General features: G+C 41.7%; 1 protein-coding gene across 1 annotated transcript in view; it reads right to left on the reverse strand.

The window, feature by feature from the left end:
* LOC143962680 (dynein axonemal heavy chain 3-like) overlaps positions 1-23,072 on the reverse strand; it is a 2,426,925-nt gene that overhangs the window by 875,727 nt on the left and 1,528,126 nt on the right. The window contains exons 47-48 of the mRNA XM_077472045.1: positions 13,208-13,390; positions 8,399-8,537 (exon numbers count right to left, since the gene is read on the reverse strand). Of these exons, the coding sequence (XP_077328171.1) occupies positions 8,399-8,537; positions 13,208-13,390 (322 nt within the window). The remainder of the gene's footprint in view (positions 1-8,398; positions 8,538-13,207; positions 13,391-23,072) is intronic.

Below are 23,072 nucleotides of genomic sequence, written 5' to 3' on the forward strand. Positions count from 1 at the left end.
CAGCACTTTAGTCAATTTTAGGAGGTTTAGAATTATTGTTGCTATATTATTCAGTTAGGTTGTATTGAATGAATATTATGAAAAAGGTAATTTCGAGTAAGGTTTGGTCAGGGAGGTTAGGTGATTACTAGAATCTTCTAGAAGCGGGAAGTATGAGGCTATATAAAGAATCAGCTGACTGGATTCCGGGCCAGTCGCCACAGAAGAAGACGTCGCAAGGAGCTCCCTCCCTAACCGCCCCCCTCATCACGGCCGGTTTATGTAGTGAATCCCTTTATTTCATATAGCTAAAGGGGATATGTAAGGAGATGTTAAACTAAAAGTTGAGTCAGCTTGAGTCTCAGTGCCTGCGCTGAGAGTGGTTTAATTTATCAGTATTTGATTGATGAAGTTAATTGATGAAATAAGTCTTACTATTTATTTAAATATTTATTTATACATTTATTGAAACCAATAAACCAGTCCATGGCCAAATTTAATCCAATAAAAAAAAAATGATGAAAAGTGTTTTGTGTTTTATTTCTCATATGCATGTTTGTCGCTTTTTCCTATCGCCTTCGGTCCCATGTAAACGATTATTACAAACGGCAAGGTAAACTTAGTAAGAGATGGTAAGTGCAGTGTGACTTGTCTCCCTGATTGGTGGAAGAGTCTGTGGAAGCCAGTAGACTTTTCCTGGTGAAACAGGAGTATGCAGTTGGAAAAAATTAGATAAAGAGAAAATCTACAAGAAAGGTTTGTGTCATATTTTAGCTTTTGAGGGAAATCTCATTAAAAAGTTATGGCTTTTCTCTGGCAAGAGTTAATCTCCAACAGCTACTGTATGTACACCTAGTAGGTAGGTCACCTAGAGATTACTGTACACATGGTTGCTGCCTACATGCATTTAGACTTTAGCTAGCTGAACAAGATAATTGGCATCCATCACATAAAGTGTACAGTGGGTGTCCAGCAGTCTCTAAGTGTGTGATTCAAGCAATGTATCTCACCATAAAAAAACTGTGAGAGCTAAGATAGACCCCTAAGGGTACTGGACAGGGCTGCAGAACTCCATTTCAATCAACCAACGTATACCCATACTTGCATACAGGTAGATAATCAGTCCTGTCCCTCCCAAATATTTCTATTGGCCCATCATTATGGTGGGAAAGCTTACTGGCAAGCAGAAGTATACAGAAGGTAGGGGGGTAGAGGGGTGGAAACAACAACCGACACTACCAGGAAGTGACACACCTTAAAGTTTAAGGTAGGGATGAGCCAAACCCCCCCCCCCCCCCCGTTCGGTTCGCACCAGAACTTTCAAACGGACCAAAAATTCGTACGAACTTTAGAACCCCATTGAAGTTTATGGGATTTAAACGTTCAAAATAAAAAGTACTAATTTTAATGGCTAATATGCAAGATATTGTCCTAAAAAGGGTTTGGGGACCCGGCTCCTGCCCCAGGGGACATGGATCAATGCCAAAAACGTCAGATTTTTCGGGAGCACTGATTTTAATGACGATTAAAGTGAAAAAAAGTGAAATATTCCTTTAAATATCGTGCCTGGGGGTGTCTATAGTATGTCTGTGAAGTGGCACGTGTTTCTCATGTTTAGAACAGTCCCTGCACAAAATGACATTTAACGGAAAAAAAGTAATTTAAAACTGCTTACGGTTTTAATGTAATATCTGGTTCCGGCAATATGGATGAAAATCATTGAGAAAAAAATGGCATGGGTAGCCCCCCTGCCCATTACCAGCCCCTTTGGGTCTTGTACGGATATTAAGGGGAACCCCGTACCCAAATTAAAAAAGGAAAGGTGTGGGGCCCTCAGACCCTATATACTCAGAACAGAAGTATTCAGGCGGTGCCAACAAGACAGGGACTGTGTAGGTTTGTTGTGTTAAGTAGAATCTGTTTGTAATTTTGAACTGGTACATTTTTAAAGTGTAGCTCCAGTCAAAAAATCTATTTTTAAGCTTTTTGGAAAACATAGGGAAGGGTTACCACCCCTGTATAATTTTTTGGGCCGTCTGTCTTTTTTTATCTTACTTCCGGTTGTCTCCTTCCGTTTGCAAGTAGGAGACTTTTGTAAGTTGGATGTCTGAAAGTAGGAGCCTACCCTATATGCTCTGTAGAAATGTGGGCCTGAGGTGTTGGTGTTGCCACAACACTGTAAGCCCTCAAAGTGACTCTTGGTGGGCACTGGAGCATCCTGCTCTGAACGATTATATCAAGAATAGTAATTACATGCCATTGTTGAAAAGTGGTAGAAAAATTGGGCCTTTGGTGGTTGTGGTGGTGGTGCTGGTGCCACACTATAATTCCTCACAGTTACTCTTGGTGGGTGCAGGAACGGGCCCTGCTGTGAAATATTATATCAAGAATTGTAATTACATGCCCCTGTTAAACAGGGGCTGAAAAATTGGGCCTTAGGCACTGGTGCTGGTGCCATGACACTGCAACCTCTCCCAGATACTCTAGTTGGAGTGCAGGAATGAGCCCTGCTGCAAAGCATTGCATCAAAAATTGTAATTACACGCCCCTGTAAAACAGGGGCTGAAAAATTGGGCCTTAGCCACTGGTGGCGTCACCCAGAACCAAAAATGTTCTTCCAAGCTATCAGCAGGATCATTGAGGAGAAAGAGGATAGTCAGTCAACATAACAGGGCAGTCACTCAGCATCAGCATAGGCAGTCTTGAAGGGATGTGACATTTCAAAAAAAATTATTTGGTTACATCAGCTTCACGTGCTTGCTAGCTGGTGATGATCCAAGACTGATTCATCTTTATGAAGGTCAGTCGATCAACCGAGTCGGTGGAGAGGCGCACCCTGTGATTGGTTACAAAGCCTTCAGCAGCACTGAAGGTGCATTCCGAAAGAACACTGGATGCAGGACAGGCCAGTAGCTCAATTGCATACTGTGCAAGCTCTGGCCAGTGATCCATCATCAAGACCCAGTAAGCCAGAGGATTTTCGGTGGGAAAGGTGTCCAAGTCTAAACTTGCCTCTAGGTATTCCTGCACCATGTGAATCAGAAGCTGGCGATGGTTGCTGGAACTGATCATACTTTGGGACTGCGGACTAAAAAATTGTCTATGAACGCATCGGTCAGACGGCCACCTTCTCCACTGCTCCTTCTGTGACTGACCGAAGCCTCAGCAACGCGTTGTCCAGGACCAGGAGTTTGTAACCTCCCAGTCTCTGGGAACGCGTTGCACAGATCTTTCTGCAAGGCCTCCCAGAGATGTTTCATCCTCTGCTCCCTCTGCGACGGCAAGATAAGGTCCACATCCTTATCCTTGTACCATGGATCAAGGAGAGTGGCCAGTTAGTAATGGTCCCTCTCTTTGATCCGAAAGAATATGAGGATCCTTCCGCAGGCTTTGCAGGATCAGGGAGGCCATGCAGCATAGGTTAGCTGAGGCATTCGGTCCGGAGTCCTCTGGGTCACTAAGGACAACATGATCCACAGCCACCTCCTCCCAGCCACGTACAAGTCCATGGGTTTCTTGGGACTGTAAATCATCCCTAAAAGACTGCTGCTGCTGAAGCTGAGTGCAAGGCTCCACCTCCATGCTGACACAAGCCTCCTCCTCCTCTTACTGTGTGATGGGTGGGACAGCAGGAACACTGTCTGGATAAAGGGGGCCTTAAGAGGCAAGGAAGTCCTCCTCTTCCTGCCTCTGTTCTGCCTCAAGTGCCCTGTCCATTATTCCACGCAGCATATGCTCTAACAGGTGGACAAGAGTTACAGTGTCACTGATGCATGCACTGTCACTGATCACCATCCTCGTGGCCTCCTCAAATGGTGACAGGACAGTGCATGCATCCCTGATCATGCCCCACTGATGTGGTGAAAAAAACAAGCTCCTCTGACCCTGTCCTGGTGCCGCAGTTGCACAGGTACGCATTGATGGCCCAAGAACTGCTGTACCACCAGGTTAAGTGTGATGCAAAACTGATGCACATTAGTTCTGTGTTAATTAACCAGCGTTAAGTAAGATGCTTTAGGGAGAAGCCTCCCATGATTCATTAAATGGAAGTGAGAGGGCAGTTTAATGTTGAGGGGCTGGAGAATGTTACTATGTTTCATGTTACACCCTAAATATGCGGTCCTGGGAATATTTTCTATTATGATTGAATATTCTTTAGGTATATTCTCTTCTAACTGGATGTTCTTAGGGTATTTTGTCCTAGGATTAAATATACTTCTGAAACAAGAAAAGGGGGAAAACACTGCGCTAAAGCCGAAAATGGAAAGTCAACTGCTAACACTCAAACAAAGTTTTAATGAGAATGGACAGAAATTAGTGTAGCGCTAGTAAATGGATTAGTATGGGGATCTGAGACTATGTTTAGGGAATGGCAAGAAAAACTAATCCCATAGAACACACATGTGAAGTAATGTGCACGTGTGAAAGGAAAAATAAACTATGAAACAATAAAAAGAGTGAAATCAACAATTCACTAGGTATGTGAATTCGATAATCAAAGGACAAATACACATGAATCCTAATGAATACTGCAAACTGAAAACTAAAACGTGTGTCCCAATGTATAGTCCAAATATAAATGATAGTAGAGAATATCAATGGTGATCTTCCCAGCAGCAGCATGGACAACCGCACAAATCAACCAGGGGCAACAGCTTGTCTGTAGTTATATCAATTATAAGAAAAGTTGGGTACTCTTACCAGAGACAATGGACACTAGGTCTGCCATTTCAGACCTACAAACTATAAGAGTTCTGTAAAATCCTGATGAACAGAAGGCTTCAATCAAAGTCAAGAACCTTATTTTTTCCTTCTGTCGGCAGGTCCTAGTACTTTACACCCAGGAGGCTAAAGGGTTCGATTGTATAGTATAGTCCAATTATTAAGTGATTTTTACTTCCCCTATATTGAATGTCTTTTTTACTGTAGATTGAAACTTCTGAATTATGTCACGTTGTTGGCCCTCCACCTGCTGGATGTCTCCAATGTAAAGCAAACTTACTTATCATCCACTCTTCTAGTTCTGCTCAGTAAAAACTTATTTTTCATAAAGCTCATACAGACCTCTGATAGTTTGGAGGTCTGTTAAGTGGTGAGAGCATAATATACACTAGTGTGTGGTGGTTTGTGGTGCAAGGAGCAGGTTTGTTCACTCAAACTTATCTTAAAGAAGGAATTTTCATTTGTTTGAAGGATGTCATTTAATAACACAGGACTGAACTTTAAACACAATATAAATTTATTTGGACAGATGTTCATACATATGTAACACACACATTCAATGTTTTGATTTCTATTTGTAATATATTTTGTGCATGTTTTGGGTTTGCCATATGAGTTTCTACCAATTCAAAGTAATTTCATTGATGGTAAAAAAATGTATTTTTTAAAAAGTTATTATTTTAGAGCACTGCACAGTCTTTATTAGTTTCTGTGAGTGAAATGCATTGTGTTAGCTGCCCAGTCAGAGGAGGTTTCATTTAAATCATTGTGCAGTGACTTTATTTTTTTGTAATTCTATCTATATCTATCTATAAGGGACATCCTGTCATTGTTTTCTTGATTAGCAGCTGCAGCCAAGCTATTGAACTACAATGTCCCAGCAGTGGATTGCTCCATCCACCTTATTTGTGTGGATGGAGGAATCTGTTAGGTTTTTTTAATCACTCTACCCACTGTCTATGTGAATTGCCAGCTTTATTATTGTATATGTATATATTAAATGTGTGTGCAACTAAAACTCGCCATACAGTGATTGAAAGTCTCCACTGACACAGATGAATTTTTCGAATAGTGTGTGACTACCCCCACTTGTTTGGCCAATTGCTGTCAAAAGGACATGCTAGATCAGTGTATTCTGATGCCACGCACATGCGATCAGACTATCCGGCAGACTTAGAAAGAAGTTTTGACTCAAAATTGTCCACTGGATTGGGCAGTCCAGCAGACAATCCGCCCATCTGTGTGCTAGTCCGCCGGACTTTTCAAATGAACGGGCTTGCCCACACATGGAGTAAAGTCCGTTCATTTTGAACGTGGCTCCAGGTAGATGGGACTAGCGAAGGAAGTCAATGTCGCCACCTCCATCAGCGAGATTGACACCTCGCTAACCTTGTCGCCTGGTATGGATTTTAAGGGGAGCCCCCTACGCTGAAAAAACGGTGTGGGGGTCCCCCCAAAGTCCATACCAGACCCTTATCTGAGCACGCAGCCCAGCCGATCAGGAAAGGGGGTGGGGACGAGTGAGCAGCTCCCCTCCTGAACCGTTACAGGCCACATGCCCTCAACATGGGGGGTGGATGCTTTGGGGAAGGGGGCCCTGCAGCCCCCCATCCCAAAGCACCTTGTCCCTATGTTGATGAGGACAAGGGCCTCTTCCCGACAACCAACGGTCAGGCGGGGGGCTTATCGGAATCCGGGAGAACCCTTTAATAAGGGGGCCCACAGATCCTGGCCCCCTCCCTATGTGAATGAGTATGGGGTACATGGTACCCCTACCCCTACTCATTCACCTGACGGAAAAAGTGTTAATAAAAAAAAACACAACACAGGTTTTTAAAGTAGTTCAATAGACAGCTCCGGGGTTCTTCCGACTTCGGGGGTCTTCTCACCCAGCTTTCTCGTTTGCCTTCGTCACCAACCTGGGGTCTTCTTTCAACTTCGGGGGTCTTGTCCCGCTCTTTGCTTCTTCTGCCGGGCCTCCGCTATCTTCTTCCAGCTCTTTTACTAGCATTGGCCTGGTCTTGTCGCTGTCGCCGCCTTCTTCTTCTTCCTTCTTCTCTTCTTCTTCCTTTCGATGTTGACATGACGCTCTCTCTGGACGTAATGCCAGGGACATATTGTGCAGCGACTTATATAGGCATAAGGCATTGGCCTGGTCTTGTCGCTGTCGCTGCCTTCTTCTTCTTCCTTCCGATGTTGACATGACACTCTCTCCGGCCGTAATGCCAGGGACATATTGTGCAGCGACTTATATAGGCATAAGGGACGAGGTCACCGGGTGATATCACATGGTGACCCCGCCCATCATGATGTCACAGTGGGGGGCACAGGGCCCCCTTTCCCCAAAGCACCCACCCTCCATGTTGAGGGCATGCGGCCTGATAAATTTCAGGAGGGGGACGCTTGCTCGTCCCCACCCTCTTTCCTGACTGGCCGGGCTGCATACTCGGATAAGGGTCTGGTATGGACTTTGGGGGGAACCCCCATTTTTTCGGTGTAGGGGTTCCCCTTAAAATATATACCAGGCGACGGGGCTAGCGCGGTGTCAATATCGCCAATGGAGCGGCGATATTGACTTCCTTCGCTACTCCTGTCTACCTGGAGTCATGTTCAAAATGAACGGACTTTACTCCGTGTGTGGGCAAGTCTGTTCATTTGAAAAGTCCAGTCGTGTGTGGGCAAGTCCGCTCGTTCGGAAAGTCCGGCGGACCAAGTCCGCCAGATAGTCTGATCGTGTGTATGCGGCATGACAGTGGTGAGTGTAGGAGTCAGGATACAATGTTCCAATGGGAAGGGGGGGTGGGATTGCCCCATCCATCTTGTTTGTATCGATGGAGGAACTTGTTAAGCCTATTACACACCATTAGAAATCAGACAAAATTTTTTTACTTCGAACTATTGTTAAATGTTCTATTGTTCAGACACACATTTCTGAAGGGATATGTTAGAATATTGCTAGCTAGCATAATGTCCAATTTTCATTTAATTAGTACAGTATTTGTCTTATAAAAATCAAAATCAAAGTCTGCATATAGTCGTAAAAAAGTATGACCATAGACTTGACATAGTAGACCATCTACATATGTGCAAAATTGTCCTCTGTCATTCATGAATTTTCACCCCATTAATGGCATTCCGCTTTTGAACATTGGAAGCAAAAATGGAAAAAAAAACACGGAACGATAACACTTGTTTGTCCCATTTTCCCGCTAGCTGAATGAAATAAACAGTTGTTTCAATTTGGGTGTTGGGTGTGTGTATGTGTGTGTGTGTTTTAGTGGATGCACACATACACATAAATGTTGACCACATTCTAAACCAAAGACAAATTCCTTGTATGGCTGTACATACTTGGCCAATAAAACTGATTCTGACTAAGCACACCCCAAAGAATTAATACATAAAAATTATAAGTTAAAATGTCTGGTGCTTGTTAACTGCTACAGTGTCTTAATACCATTACAGTATATAAAACAAATGCAATAAGCTGAAGTTTGGATGAAATGTTGAGCATAGTTTATACACGTTTGGTTAGACAGTATATACATTTTTACAGGTCTAGACACCCAATCAATAAGAGGTTTTTTAAGGAGCAAAGAAGAACGACAGTATAACAGAAAGTACTGTATATGGTATAAACAATATTAATAGTTTGAATACAGCAATCACTAAAAATTATTTTAAAGTAGTCTCTTACCAATCAGCAGAGCATGCCCACATGGAAGCTTTAAAATTCTACTTATTCTAGAAATGTGCTGTATTGCAAAATGAAACATCACTAGATTCATTGGGGTCTTGCTGCTTGCATTGTACTGGTGTAAGTATTGCTGCATGCACTAAGAGAAGAGAAAAAAAGAACCAAAACAAACATGTTAAATCACAGGTGGTTCTGTCAATGACAAATGTCAATATATATATATAAACGATAAAAAAAAAGATGATATGTGACGAAACAAACAATTAATAAAACTAAAAAAAACAATGCAGGCAAACTTGATCCTTTGGACACTGAATGCATAATTTTCAGCTTTCACTACACTTTTCTCCATATAAAAGTTGTATATAAAGGAGCTGAATGGACCTTTTGTAATAAAAATATCACTAAGTATATATACCCATTGCTACACGGGTATAAAAAGGATAGGCCTACCATATACACTATATTACCAAAAGTATTGGAACACCTGCCTTTACACGCACATGAACTTTAATGGCATCCCAGTCTTAGCCTGTAGGGTTCAATATTGAGCTGGCCCACCCTTTGCAGCAATAACAATTCAAGTCTTCCAGGAAGGCTGTCCACAAGGTTTAGGAGCGTGTCTATGGGAATGTTTGGCCATTCTTCCAGAAGTGCATTTGTGAGGTCAGGCCCTGATGTTGGACTAGGAGGCCTGGCTCGCATTTTCTTTTCTATTTCTTCCCAAAGGTGCTCTATTGGGTTGAGGTCGAGACTCTGTGCAGGCCAGTCAAGTTCTTCTACCCCAAACTCCCTCATACATGTGTTTATGGACTTTGCTTTGTGCACTGGTCCAAATAATTTGGTAGAGGGGGGATTATTATATGGGATTGTTTTTCAGGTGTTGGGCTTGGCCCCTTAGTTCCAGTAAAGGGAACTCCTAAGGTGTCAGCATAAAAAGACATTTTGGACAATTTCTTGCTTTCAACTTTGTGGGAACAGTTTTGGGATGGCCCCTTCCTGTTTCAACATGACTGCACACCAGTGCACAAAGCAAGGTCCATAAAGACATAGATGAGTGATTTTAGGGTGGAGGAATGTGACTGGCCTGTACAGAGTCCTGATCTCAACCTGATAGAACACCTTTGGGATGAATTTGAATGGAGACTGCGAGCCAGGCCTTCTCATCCACATCAGTGCCTGACCTTACAAATATGCTTCTGGAAGAATGGTCAAACACTCCCATAGACACACTTCTAAACATCGTGGACAGCCTTCCCAAAAGAGTTGAAGCTGTTATAGCTGCAAAGGGTGGGCCAACTCAATATTGAACCCTACAGTGTCAAAAGGACAATGGACAGTGTCAATAAGGCAGAAATTGGTGTCTGTAGTACAGTGGATAGTGTCAGTAGGGCAGAGGATGTTGTCAGAAGAGCAGTAGGGAAGTGTACGGTGTCAGTTTTTTATTTTTGTTATTTTTTACAATTTAATTTTTTAATTATTTTCAACATTATTATTTATTTTTTACAATATTTTAAATTTGTTTTAGGAACCCCATTTGGGGCTTTGGTGAAATATCAGGGGTCTGATGTCTCAATTTTGAGACAGAGAAAGTGATTGAGGACAAAGATTCCTGAGTCTCTTTTTTCCCCCAGCCTCAGCTGCATTGACCTCTTCCCCACTCTCCATCCTGAAACATCCCCCGCAGCAGCTGGCGGGAGAGGAGAGAAGGGAAGCCAGTAGTGCTGTGGGGTGAGGAGACACAGGGGGCCGTGCAGCAGGGGAATCTGCACCACACAGGGTTATTAGGATGTGCCCAGGCACACCCTGTGCACACGCCTATGAATGTGTTAGGATGTGTTTGAATGTGTTGGATGTATCCTCCCTCATTTCTAAATAATACAATGCTCACGGGAATAATAAAATAAAATGAAATAAATAAACAAAAATAAATAAAATAAAATAAAGGGAATAATAAAATGCTCAAGGGAAATGCTTTGGAAGCAGTACAGAATATCCTGATCTGCAGGGGCAAGTAAAAGTTCCAATCAATAGTAATAGAGGTCTAGATATTCTGATGAGTGCGTCCTTTGCATGTGTGTGTACACTGGGTGTCACTTAGTGGAACAATTGTTTTTCATTAACGCAGGGTTTTTTATTTGTTGAAAACAGTTAGATTTTACTTTGGAAAAATGTTATCTGTCATGGCATGGTCAATGTAATAACACTGTAACTGGTACAGATCCAGCTGTGTAATTATTTTTTTTTTTGTTGGGGGGGGGGGGGGGGGAGGGGGGTTACTAAAACTAGAACAGACAGAACCTCAAGTAGCTATGCATAGTAACCAATCAACTTCTAACTTCAGCTTGTTCAGTTAGACTTTGAAAATACAAGTTAGAAGCTGATTGGTTGCCATGCACAGGAGCTCCAGATTCTTTCTGCTCCATTCTTAGTGTGTCTGTTGTTGTGTGTAACCTTTACAGTGCTGGGTCACAAACGTCAGGATTTAAGCTTAAGTAAATATTAAAAATTTGTCAGCATAGCTTCAGCTACAGAAACATTGTGTGGCCCTTAAAAATAAATAAAACAGCGCTGTATAAACATAAAATTCCGGAATTCCAGTGTCAAAGATGGTGGCCAGCCTATGAGCATGCATGAGGACGTGTGTACATCCTAGCTTTACCCCACATGTTTCTTCTTATATGACATCATCAGGGGCGTATATGATGATGTTTTATGTTGGATAGCTTGTGAGTGCTTTACTTTTTATCTAATAAAGTTTATAGTTTTTCACTACTGGAAGTGCTTCCTTTGTTTTGCTTTTTACATGTATGCATTAATGGTCCCATCTGGGAGAGTAGTTTGGAGGAGTTCTGTGTATCACCAAATTTGTAATTCTCTTTAACCAAATGTGTGATGGTTTTGATTATTTATATTTGTTGTAAGAAATTGCCAGGTCCCTAAGCTGCATTTAAGGACTACAGCTTGGAAGGACAGTTTATCTTTGTGCTTCTCCCTACTGTAAGTATTTTATAATGTTAGACTGGCAGAATTGTGAAAAAACAATAGAGCCCGTACTGCCCCAGGGTTTTATTCCTCTTTATCCTAGTCTAAACCCTACTGTATAGGACATGCCGAGATGTAAGGCATGTTTGCTAGCTGTATTTTAATTATTATTATTATTTATTATTATTATTATTAAATGTATGAATGAATGAATGAATTCAATCTTTTTTTTACATTTTTCCAGAGTTCAGCTTTAAATGTCGTGTAACCATTTAAAAATTAGATGTTGACATTTACAATTCCACGATAAACTTGGAGTTTAAAACTTTTCTCCAGTTCTTTGAACTATGAACCAATAAAGCATCCACTATTCACTTGGCACTTTTGTACCAGTAACAATAAAATGTACATCATCTATCAGCTGTAATGAACACAAATCTGTCAGCTTTTATTGCTGTAGGGCAAGCAAGATCTGTTATTTATGGTGATGGCTACATTTTTGTTTCTTTTTTTTTTTAAGGAAATGAAAAGAACAAAAATATTCACAAAAACAATCTGTCATATTATATTAGTTGATGGAATTTTCTAAAAAAAAGGGGACTCTCCAACAAAGGCAGCAGTTTAAGATGATCACATTATGAGAAATAATCTAAATATAACTATATATTGTAGTCTGGAATTTCTATGCTTTCATTTATAGTGTATTTCTATGTTCTCGTTGAATGTATTATTAGTACATTTTAATTTTCAGAATGTATTAATAGCCTACTTCTATTAATGTTGAAAATTAAAATGCAAAGTAACAACCACAAGTCTTTTCCTTATAAGTCAAATTGATAGTTAGTGTGTTCCTAAAAGTAAGTACTTTATCAGTGTTGTAAATAAAGGGTCTTCATTGGTAAAATCCATTCTACACTTAAAGAGGAACTGCAGTCTGCTCACATTATTTGTAATAAAAACATTTTGCCATTCTGAAGCTTCCCTCCAAACACTTTGCATATTATTTTATATATACTGTGATTCTGTATTTCCCAAATATGCTGCAGAAATCTCTCTCCACTAAGTCTGTCTGCATCCATTTTAACTGTGTGGAAGCTGAAGCTGTTGCCTGTTCATTTCCTGGATTTACACAAACACACAGGGGCACACCTCCAGCTCTGCAGGCAGCCCTGCAGCTTTCATTGGCCCTCTTATGACTCATCCCCCTTCCCTTCCTGGAGAGTGAGAAAGAGAGCTGTGGATGATGTCATAATCCTAGGCTAGTGATCAGACAAGAAACAGGAAGTGGACTGTATAAGGTATTTACTGACAGAATTTTTTTTTTTTCGTATCCAAAGTTAAAACAACAAAGGCAGAAGATTTAATGGATGGAAAGATGAAAAAATGACTGAAGTTCCACTTTAAGGTCCATCTCCAGGAAAAAATCGATCCCACTCATATCTTTCCCCCCAAATCATTGTTTTATTTTATTTTTTATTTTTTTAAGTCTCTTGATTCTACTGTCACCTCTTCTAGGAGTTGGAAAAGGAGCTCCAACACGTTGACCAGTCCACCTATTGTGTTCTCACATTGTGCAGTCTTCTGGAGCCTGAGAGCACCATGCAACTGAACAGAAATGATTCCACATTACCCAGGCAGCTATGTGGGAAAAACAGGAGCACTATGTAGTATGATTGGAAGCCTGCAAGCTGATCGTTTCAGCTTCTGGGCATAGTCCTACTGTCATAGACATTAATATTCTAAAGCTCACATGAAATGTTGGTCCTTAAGTTTAAATCTACTAAAACATTTAGGAAATAAATACAACTATACAAATATACTTACAATTTTAAGCTCATCTATATCTACAATTTCATTGTAATGCTTTTCAGACTTTATTGAAGTTTTCTGGAAAACATAATCTCCAAAGAAAAGATTGTGCATGTCCTCATCTTGCACCTCTCTCCCAATCACCAGATGACTGAAGAGGTGGCTCATCCTCTCCTTAAACTGAGACTGTACAACATTCTAAAAGAAGAGCAGAGAAAACAATATTCTAGTATTACAACAGTATATACTAATATAGACCCAATATTACATTTACCCAACATTGATAATAGCAGTTGTGCTGTATTATAGCACAAGCAAATAACAGCATGACAGTAATTCAGCTCTCTCCTTTCATCATATTACCAGTGACCTTTATGTCATGTGTTAATATTTTAATTTATGTGCATGACATTCAACAATTCCTTGGTGGATTCTTTTTCAGATGTGTAACAATGCAAAACAAGTAAACATATAAAACTTGAGCATATTAAAACTGCACATAATACTTACTGTGAGTGTGAGTTTACATTAAAAAAAAGCATAGTGTGTATGTGCTAAGAGCTCATATCTACAGTTTAAAATCACTAAAATATAGATAACTGGATAGAAGTGTTCTGTTTTTAAAGGAATTGGCAGCTAAATAATTTTGAAAATGGCTATAATTGAATATACTGTAAAACCTAGGCGCATAGATTTTTTACAGTCCCTTTCCAACTATACATCCATCATAGCCATGCCCACGTCATATATTTTACCTGCCTAACCAGCCAAATTATGCCAAATCATGGCATTCAGTTACAGTTATGCTTTTTGATGTTCTTTACATATATGCAACTCAGGAACAGCTCAGAGATAACTTTTAAAACTCTTTGGGACAGAAAAAATATAGTTTTACTGGCACATATCAATATGCATAATTGAAGTGTTTAGCTTTACATGAGTGCCATCACTTACAAGCTCTCAGAATTAAAAAGCAACACATAGGCCCCATCTTGATGTGGCCAAACCCAAACCTCTATTTTTGCAAATATTACATTTACTTTAAAGTAAATGTGCACTTTGGTCATTAAGGTTAGCTTTAACCCCACACCCTCCAAGCAGCACATACTCACCCTTATTTTTTTACTGCTATTCTATTTATTGGAGGAAATCTAAGAAAACATTTGGTACATCTGAGTACATTTGGTACATCCGAGTTTTGAGCACCATGTGACCCACTCATGTGAGAGAGCTTTAACTTTAACTGCCAGGCAGTAAACAAAGTGATGGGGGAATAAATGTAAGAGGCAAGTATATGCTACTGGGCTGATCTGTAAAATCTGTTGCTTTGTTTTGCATGGACAAACACAGATTGGCTTAACCCCCCCCCCCCCCCCCCCAAATGCAATCAAGGTATCGAAGGCTAATGAGCAAAGTTAAATGTCTGATTATATATTTTGTATGAAATACAACATGATTATAAGGGAATATTGCATGGTTAACATTACAACTTCTATTTTAATTGGCAATATAATGTTATATGTGTAACAAGTGTAACTCCAGTCATATTATTCATGTTACATATTAACAGTGAATATGTCATAACTCATAACTCCAAAATGTTTCTCATTTAGAGGTATTGCCCTTCTTTTGAAGCCAAATCCTTTTGTCCCTCTTTCTTCTTCAGCTGTCCCTTTTTTAAGTCTGATGTATAGGTCTCTAATAAAGAAATGTACTATAACTACCAAAATTGATATACTACACAACTTATTTCATCATACTTTTATTTATTATTGGTTTTGTGATTTCAAAAAGCATGTATAAAGGAAAAATAATGTAAAAAAAAACACACTTGTGAATTAAAGGTTACCTTTTATAACATGTTACATGTTATAACTGTATTCAGGATGTAACATGTAACATATTACTGCTGCAGCTGTCCCCACACCCCCCGAGTCTCTTCTGTGACAGCAGGTTGGACATCTTCTCCCCACATCTGCTGTCACAATAAAAAAAAAAGGGTTTTGCCCACCCGGCCGTGATATTCATTCACAGAGTTCTGTGAATGAGAGAATTACAAATACCGACAGTCTTTATGGCTGTCAGCTTGTAGTTCTCAATGAACTACCAGGGCACGCTTGAGTGCTATATGAAGTTCATTGATGCTTCCCTTCAGTGTGTAACTGCCTGATTGTATGAGGTATGAGCAGACAGCTTATACTGAGCCTTGCATTGCACCCACAATCTGCTAATCACAGGTGCAATGCTTTACAGGCTTCTGATAAAAATTTTTTTTAAAAATGCACCTTTTTTTAAAAGGTGAACTTATCCTTTAAAACAATATTTTTTTTCAAATTCGTTATTTAGTTAATGTAAATAGGGGAATGGAAGGGATGTGTGTTTGTCCACATACTTTGTACTAAAGGACGACTCTCTTCCCCATCCCAGGAAGTTAGGTGATATGATATGTTTCTCTATTTCAAAATATTTCATGCAGACACAGATATTATTCGCACAAAAAAGGCCCAAACTGACATCAAAAAAGGAAATTCCAATTCTACTTGGGTAAACGTTTAAAGAAAACTATATATCCTTTATTTTTTTTTATCCTTTCATGTTTGTTGTGGAATAATCATACAACACATTTTGAATAGATGGCTGCTCCCTCTTTTTGAATAGATGGCTGCTCCCTCTATTCCACTTTAATAGTCCTTCACCAATTTGCTACCATTCCTCTCTCCCAGAAAACAATCACTCAGCCTTAAAGAGATAAATATTCTCTTAGTGCAGTATTTATTTGTTCAAAGTGAATATAAATGCCATAAAATCCAAGTTTAATACTCACAATATAGAGTACCCAGAACCTCGGCACCAATACATATAGCCTAAAGCTCAAAAATACTGCCACTGTTAGGCCGTGTACACACGGGCGGATTGTCTGCCCAACTAAGTTCGTCAGACAATCCGACAGACAGTCCGTTCAACTTTTGAATGAACGGACTTGACCACACACGATGAACAGACAGTCCGCTGAAAGCTTGCGCGATGACGTGTACAGCACGTACGACGGGACTAGAAATACGATGTCCAATACACTGCAATGCAACCTTCGGCGTGTAAATCCTTTCTGAGCATGCGCCATACTTAGTCCGTCCAACTTGCCTACACACGAGCGGACTGTCCGCTGAAACCAAGTTTGAACGGACAAAATTACGGAAATTCCGAAAGACTTAGTCCGCCAGACTGTCCGCTGAAAAAGTCCGCTGAAGCCCACACACGAGCAGATTGTCCACTGAAACACGTTTCAGCGGACTAAGTTGGACGGACAATCCTCTCGTGTGTACGCGGTCTTAATCTTTTAAGCAGGCATGTGTTACAAAGCCATGAAAACAGAAGTGACATCACCAGATTACCAGAAAATGACTGACTTCTTCCCTCTCCAACACATTTCACTCTCACGGCATCCTCTGGAATGCATGTCAACTCCCCGGATGTAGTGGCTGTGTTTTTTAACTTCAGGTGATATGTATTGGTGCACTGTATATTGTGAGTGTTAAATTTGGATTTTATGGCATTTACTAAATTTGAACAAAAAAATACTGCACTATGAGAGTACTTATCTCTTTTGGGGCTGAGTGATTGTTTCCTGAAGAGGAATGGTGGCAAGTTGGTGAAGGACCATTACAGTGGAAGGCAACCTGGAATCAATCCATTAGAGTAAACAGATATCTATTCAGAAAGTGTTAAATGACCATTAGTAATAAAAGGTCACATATTTGTGGTAAGTACGTGTGTTTTTTGGAATTCAAGCACAAGGGTGAGATCAAGATTAGAAGGCGCCCACCATTTATCATTACTCTTGGCATCAGTTATTAATTCTCTCATCGCTCATGACCAGACAAGGTTTATTTCCTTGTAAAGGGGATAGTATTTTAAAGGTGCTGAGGAACGTAAACTAAGCATATACGCTGATGATGTGTTATTGTTCTTGACAACCCTATTACCTCTCTCCCCAACTTAACCTCCACCTTAGAAGTTTTTCACAATCTCTTGGGTCTAGGGGTTAATATTTCAAAGTGTTCAGGAATCCCTGTCTGGTCCATTAATCTCATCTCTCCATTCTCGCTTTCAGTTTCAATGGTGTAATAAATTCTTCCAGCACTTACGTATTTACCTTATTACTCCTTTCTACAGTTATATTTATGCAGCCAACTATACACCCATGCTTCAGAAACTCAGAATGTTATTAAAATTGAGGTTCCCATACCATATCCTCTTTTCTAGGCAGGCCCTCCACATGTCCATACTACCAAAATTACTTTTTTCTTTAGGGCCCTACTCATCTATATTCCCAAATATATTATCAAGGGTTTAACAGTGGTAAATAGATTTATTTGGATGTGCAAAAAGCCTAGACATGACAGGTTCCCCTTTTATAGATCACAGGCAAGGGGTGGGCTAGGGGTGCCAAATGTGTGGCACTGTTTAGATATGTGTACGGCCAAAATTTTCATTTGGCTTCATTTTCATTTAATTCGTTAATTGAAGAATTTCATTTTGTCATATTCATTTTGTTGAACAGATTCATTTTCGGGATTCATTTAGTATGTTCTGCATTTGTTTCGTATATTTGTTTGTATCAGAAGAATTTGATATTTTCAAATCCAATCCAAATTTATTGTGAAGGATAGCTTGTTTTTAAGGAGCAGGTGGCTGCCATGTCCTTAAATACGATTCAGCAGATAACAAGCATGACACAACAGTGTGGGTGACCCCCCTAATCCATACCAGGCTATTCGGGTCAAATATGGATTTTGAAGAAGTAACCCACGCCAAATAATTTTTTACAAAAATTGCATGGGGTCTTTCCCAAAATCCATACCAGACCCTTATCCAAGCATGCAGCCAAGGAGGCCAGGAAAGAGGGGGGGAGCGAGTGCAGCCCCCTCTTGAACCATACCAGGGCACATGCCCTCAACGCGGGGGTGGTGCAATTACAAGGTGTATATAGTACTCCCACTCATTTGCCAAAAAAGTGTGAAAAGTAAATAAAAACAGTAGACAGTTTTTGACAAGTCCTTTATTTAAGAAAAACACAAAAAAAACAAATACATTGTCTGTCCGCTGACCCCAAAAAAAAAAAAGAAGGAGGTCCTCACATGATGCTTGCCTCCCAGTGCTCATTTACTTATTGTACTCAATTTTAAAACATCCTGGGTGATGATTCATACAACACCGTGTAATGCCTGTTTGACTGTACATGCTTAAAGTGATTGTAGAGTCTTGATTTTTTTTTTTTTACTTAAAATAACAAACATGTTTACTTACCTTCTCTGTACAGTGGTTTTGCACAGAGCAGCCTCAATCCTCCTCTTCTCATATCCCTGGCTTGAGCTTCTGGCCCCTCCCTCTTGTTGAATGCCCCCACAGCAAGCAGCTTGCTATGGGGACACCCGAGCCAAGCTGCAGCTCCCTGTATCCATTCAGCCCCCTCTATCTCCTCATTGCCTAATTGTGTTTTATTGACAGCAGCGGACCCAATGGTTCTGCTTCTGTGTCTCAGCCAATCAGGAGGGAAAGTCCCAGATGGCTGAGACATTTGTGGACATCACTGGATCGAGAAGGGGCTCAGGTAGATATTAGGGGGGCTGCTGCACACACAAGGCTTTTAATCTTAATGCATAGAATACATTACGATAAAAAACCTTCTGCCTTTACAACCACTTTAATGTTTTTTTTACTTTTTCCAATAAAACCATTTGCAAACAAACTTATACTATGGAAATATATATAGGCTTTATTGTGCTGAAAAAGCAAAACACATTTGCCTTTATCACTGATACGTTTCCCAGGTTTACAGTCTGTAAATAGGCTAATTGTCGCTCAGATTTATTCCACTGTATTTGATTTAATTGTTATTAGCAGAGCGGATGAGGGAATCATTTTATTTCAGTGATGTAAGGGGATGCTGTGTGCAGATTACACTCAGCAACACCCACTGACATCTCTACCTACAGAGGCCTCTACCGGGACAATAATTATAAGACGCTGCTTTTTGTTTGGCATTATGATGTATAAAAATATGCTGTTAATTACTGGGACTGCAGTAAGTAGCCAGAAATGTCAGTGTTTGAAATGTAATTAGTGTCTTTAAAGATTTTTTTTAAAGCGACTCATTTAGTCAGCTCACTAGAACAGGACACATTAAGTTAATTGTCTTCAACGTAGTACTTTGTAACTTATCAGGGAGAAGTATCTAGCTTCATAGCTGAGCTGTCTACTTGACACATAAGTAAGCACAGCTAACAATGCCCCAAGATAATTTCTGGCTTATGCTTTCTCTTGAAATTTGTTGTACCCTAGGTAATTGAAACTTGGTGTTTTATAATGTTTTGGACTGGGGAAGATTCATTCATAAGTTGGGAAACAGGTTTAGGGATTTAGAACAATGCTTTTTTTCAAGGTCTATTTTTCTCCCTATAGTTGAAGCAAACTATAAAAGCATGCCCTGGCTGTGCTCATCTATACAGTTGACCTAGATGCAAAGTCTCCTGATGCTTAGGCAACGCAGGTACATTTTTCTTTTATGATCAATTCTCCTGCTCGTACAGAACATGAATAATTAGAGAGCAGATGCCATACCTTTCATTTTACAAAGCACTGCTGGCTGTGAGGACAATCTCTGTTAAATGGCTTGCCAGAACAGCATTGCCCCTGTAGTATAATTATGAAAGGCTAGGGTATGAATATTGCACATGATGCTTGAATAAACAATGCTACCTATATCAATGGCACAACCTGCTCACCCAGTTGCCATAACATTAATATTAACTAGCAGCTGTCAAGAGTTTAATATCTTTAAGTATGCTACAGCATGGATGGATGTCCAGTGCAAAATATAAGAAAAATTGTGAATTAATAAGTCTAAAAGGATTTTAGATAAACTATTAATACTCTATATAATATATAAGTAAATACAGAGGGGAATCAAGTCTGCTTTAAAAGAGAATCCTGCTTTAAAAGAGAAACCTGAGAGTTCTGCTGGCTAAAGAAATGTAATAGAAGAGAAAATTGGCACCCTCTTGCTCACTGACTCTGGAATGGCAGCAGTGATATTCAAACTTCATACACAAAACAGTAGCCAATCTAATCAGCATAAATGTACATCATAAATATTAATGTAACTTTATTTTACAAACTTTTTATTAGAAAGTTTCAAAATGTGGTACAGAGAAACTAGCATCTTGAAACATTATACAATATCACATCGTAACAGAAATGACAAAAAGTACAAATCATGGCCAATCCATAAAAGTGTGCAATTATCCATGCACAAATGTGAATACTAATACCGATAATGCAATTATTTCAAAAAGGGAAAAAGAGAAGACGTCAACATTAACATTAAAAGGGGTGAACAGTGCTGATCAGCAGACATAAATTGAATCCTCAGAAGCGGAGCACAGATTTTTTATTATTAAGTTAAATGTAAAAGTAATCACCAAGGCATACAGCAGTCTGTTGATGGTCATACAGAGACTTGGATTGAAAGCTGGCAGTACTTGGAGGCTGGAGCCGCATGGATGACACAGGGGCACTGGTGGGGGCCCATCCAGAACTGTGGGGCTAGGGGTCCGATGAAGGGGGAACCAAATCTTCAGGCACAGAAACTGTTGGGGCCGCTGTACAGTGGCTGCTCAGACTGTGTACGTTGCCTGGAAATGACATCACAGCCTGGTGGAAGTCAGCCAAAGGAATCCAAAGGCTATGGGCAAACCCTGCTGTTGGGGCCAATCAGGGGCTGTTGATGCCAAAGGAACAAGGAGGATTACACAACACTGACTGGAGACACTACATGTTTCGGGCACACGCCCCCTTCTTCAGGTTATCTATTTAGTCAGTATGGACTTAAAGGGGAACCCCCAACGCCGAAAAAAATCGGCGTTGGGGTCCCCCCCAGGTCCACATCAGACCCTTGTCCGAGCACGATACCCGGATGAGCGAGCGCCCCCCCTCCTGAGCCGTAGCAGGCCACGTATCCTCAACATGGGGGTGCCTTAGGGAAGGGGGGCAGCGTGGCCCCTCCACCCCAAAGCACCTTGTCCCCATGTTGATGAGGACAGGGGCCTCTTCCCGACAACCTTGGCCGTTGGTTGTCGGGGTCTGCGGGCGGGGGGCTTATCGGAATCCGGGAGCCCCCTTTAATAAGGGGGCCCCCGGATACCTTCCCCCCACCCTATGTGAATAAGTATGGGGTACAATGTACCCCTACCCATTCACCTGTAAAATAAAGTACAAAAAAACCACAACACACAAGATAAAATAGTTTATTGCACAGCTCCGGGGGTCTTCCGTCTTCGGGGGGTCTTCTCGCCGGACTCCTCTGCTATTTTCTTCTAGCTCTTTTGCTAGCGGAGGAGCCCGGCTTTCTTCCTCGCCGCCGGCCTCTTCTTCCGACTTCGGGGGTCTTGTCCCCCTCTTCGGTTCTTCTGCCAGGCCACCGTGCCTTCTTATAGCTCTTTTACAGGCGGTGGCCCGGTTTTCTGTCACCGCCTTCGCCGTCTTCGGTTCTTCTTCTTCTTCTCCTGGAGATGTTGACTCGATGCTCTCTCCGGCCGCAATGCCAGGGACGCACTGCGGGGCGACTTATATAGGGACACGGGGCGGGGTCATCGGTTGATGTCACATAGGGTTGATGTCACATGGTGACCCCGCCCCTTACAATGTCACAGTCCCGGAGGATGCTGGGGCTGTCGCCATGTGACATCAACCCATGTGACATCAACCCATGTGACATCAACCGATGACCCCGCCCCTTGTCCCTATATAAGTCGCCGCGCAGCGCATCCCTGGCATTGCGGCCGGAGAGAACGTTGAGTCAACATCTCCAGGAGAAGAAGAAGAAGGAGAAGAAGAAGAACGGAAGGTGGCAGTGGTGGTGGCGACGACAGAAGACTGGGCCACCGCCTGTAAAAGAGCTATAAGAAGGCGCAGTGGCCCGGCAGAAGAACCGAAGAGGGGGACAAGACCCCCGAAGTTGAAAGAAGGGTGGCAGCGAGGAAGAAAGCCGGGCTCCTCCGCTAGCAAAAGAGCTAGAAGAAGATAGCGGAGGAGTCCGGCGAGAAGACCCCCCGAAGACGGAAGACCCCCAGAGCTGTGCAATAAACTATTTTATCTTGTGTGTTGTGTTTTTTTTGTACTTTATTTTACAGGTGAATGGGTAGGGGAACATTGTACCCCATACTTATTCACATAAGGTGGGGGGCCGGTATCCAGGGGCCCCCTTATTAAAGGGGGCTCCCGGATTCCGATAAGCCCCCGCTCGCAGACCCCGACAACCAACGGCCAGGGTTGTCGGGAAGAGGCCCTTGTCCTCATCAACATGGGGACAAGGTGCTTTGGGGTGGGGGGGCGTGCGGCCCCCCTTCCCCAAGGCACCCCCCATGTTGAGGGCACGTGGCCTGGTACGGCTCAGCAGGGGGGTGGGCGCTCGCTCGTCCGGGTAGCGTGCTCGGACAAGGGTCTGATGTGGACCTGGGGGGACTCCCACGCCGATTTTTTTCAGCGTTGGGGTTCCCCTTTAAGTCCATACCAGGTGGCGGGGCCAGCGACGTCTCCTTCGCGGGCCCGTCTACCTGGAGACGCGCTCAAAATGAGCGCGCTTTCCTCCGCGTGTGTGGGCGAGTCCGTTCATTTCAAAAGTAGGGCGGATAGTACGGCGGACTTAGTCCGCCGTATTAGTCCGCTGAAAAAGTGCCGTGTGTGGGCAAGTAGCCCGTTCGGAAAGTCCGACGGACAGTCTGGCGGGAAGTCTGCCAGACTAAGTCCGTCGGATAGTCCGCTACGTGTGTACGCGGCATTAGTTTCGTTAACTTTTTGTAACAATAACAAAAGTTCGTTA

The sequence above is a fragment of the Lithobates pipiens genome, unplaced genomic scaffold (assembly GCF_037356315.1).
Source record: "Lithobates pipiens isolate NorthernLeopardFrog02 unplaced genomic scaffold, aLitPip1_a1.2 Scaffold_8, whole genome shotgun sequence".
In the NCBI taxonomy this organism is placed as follows: Eukaryota; Metazoa; Chordata; class Amphibia; order Anura; family Ranidae; genus Lithobates; species Lithobates pipiens.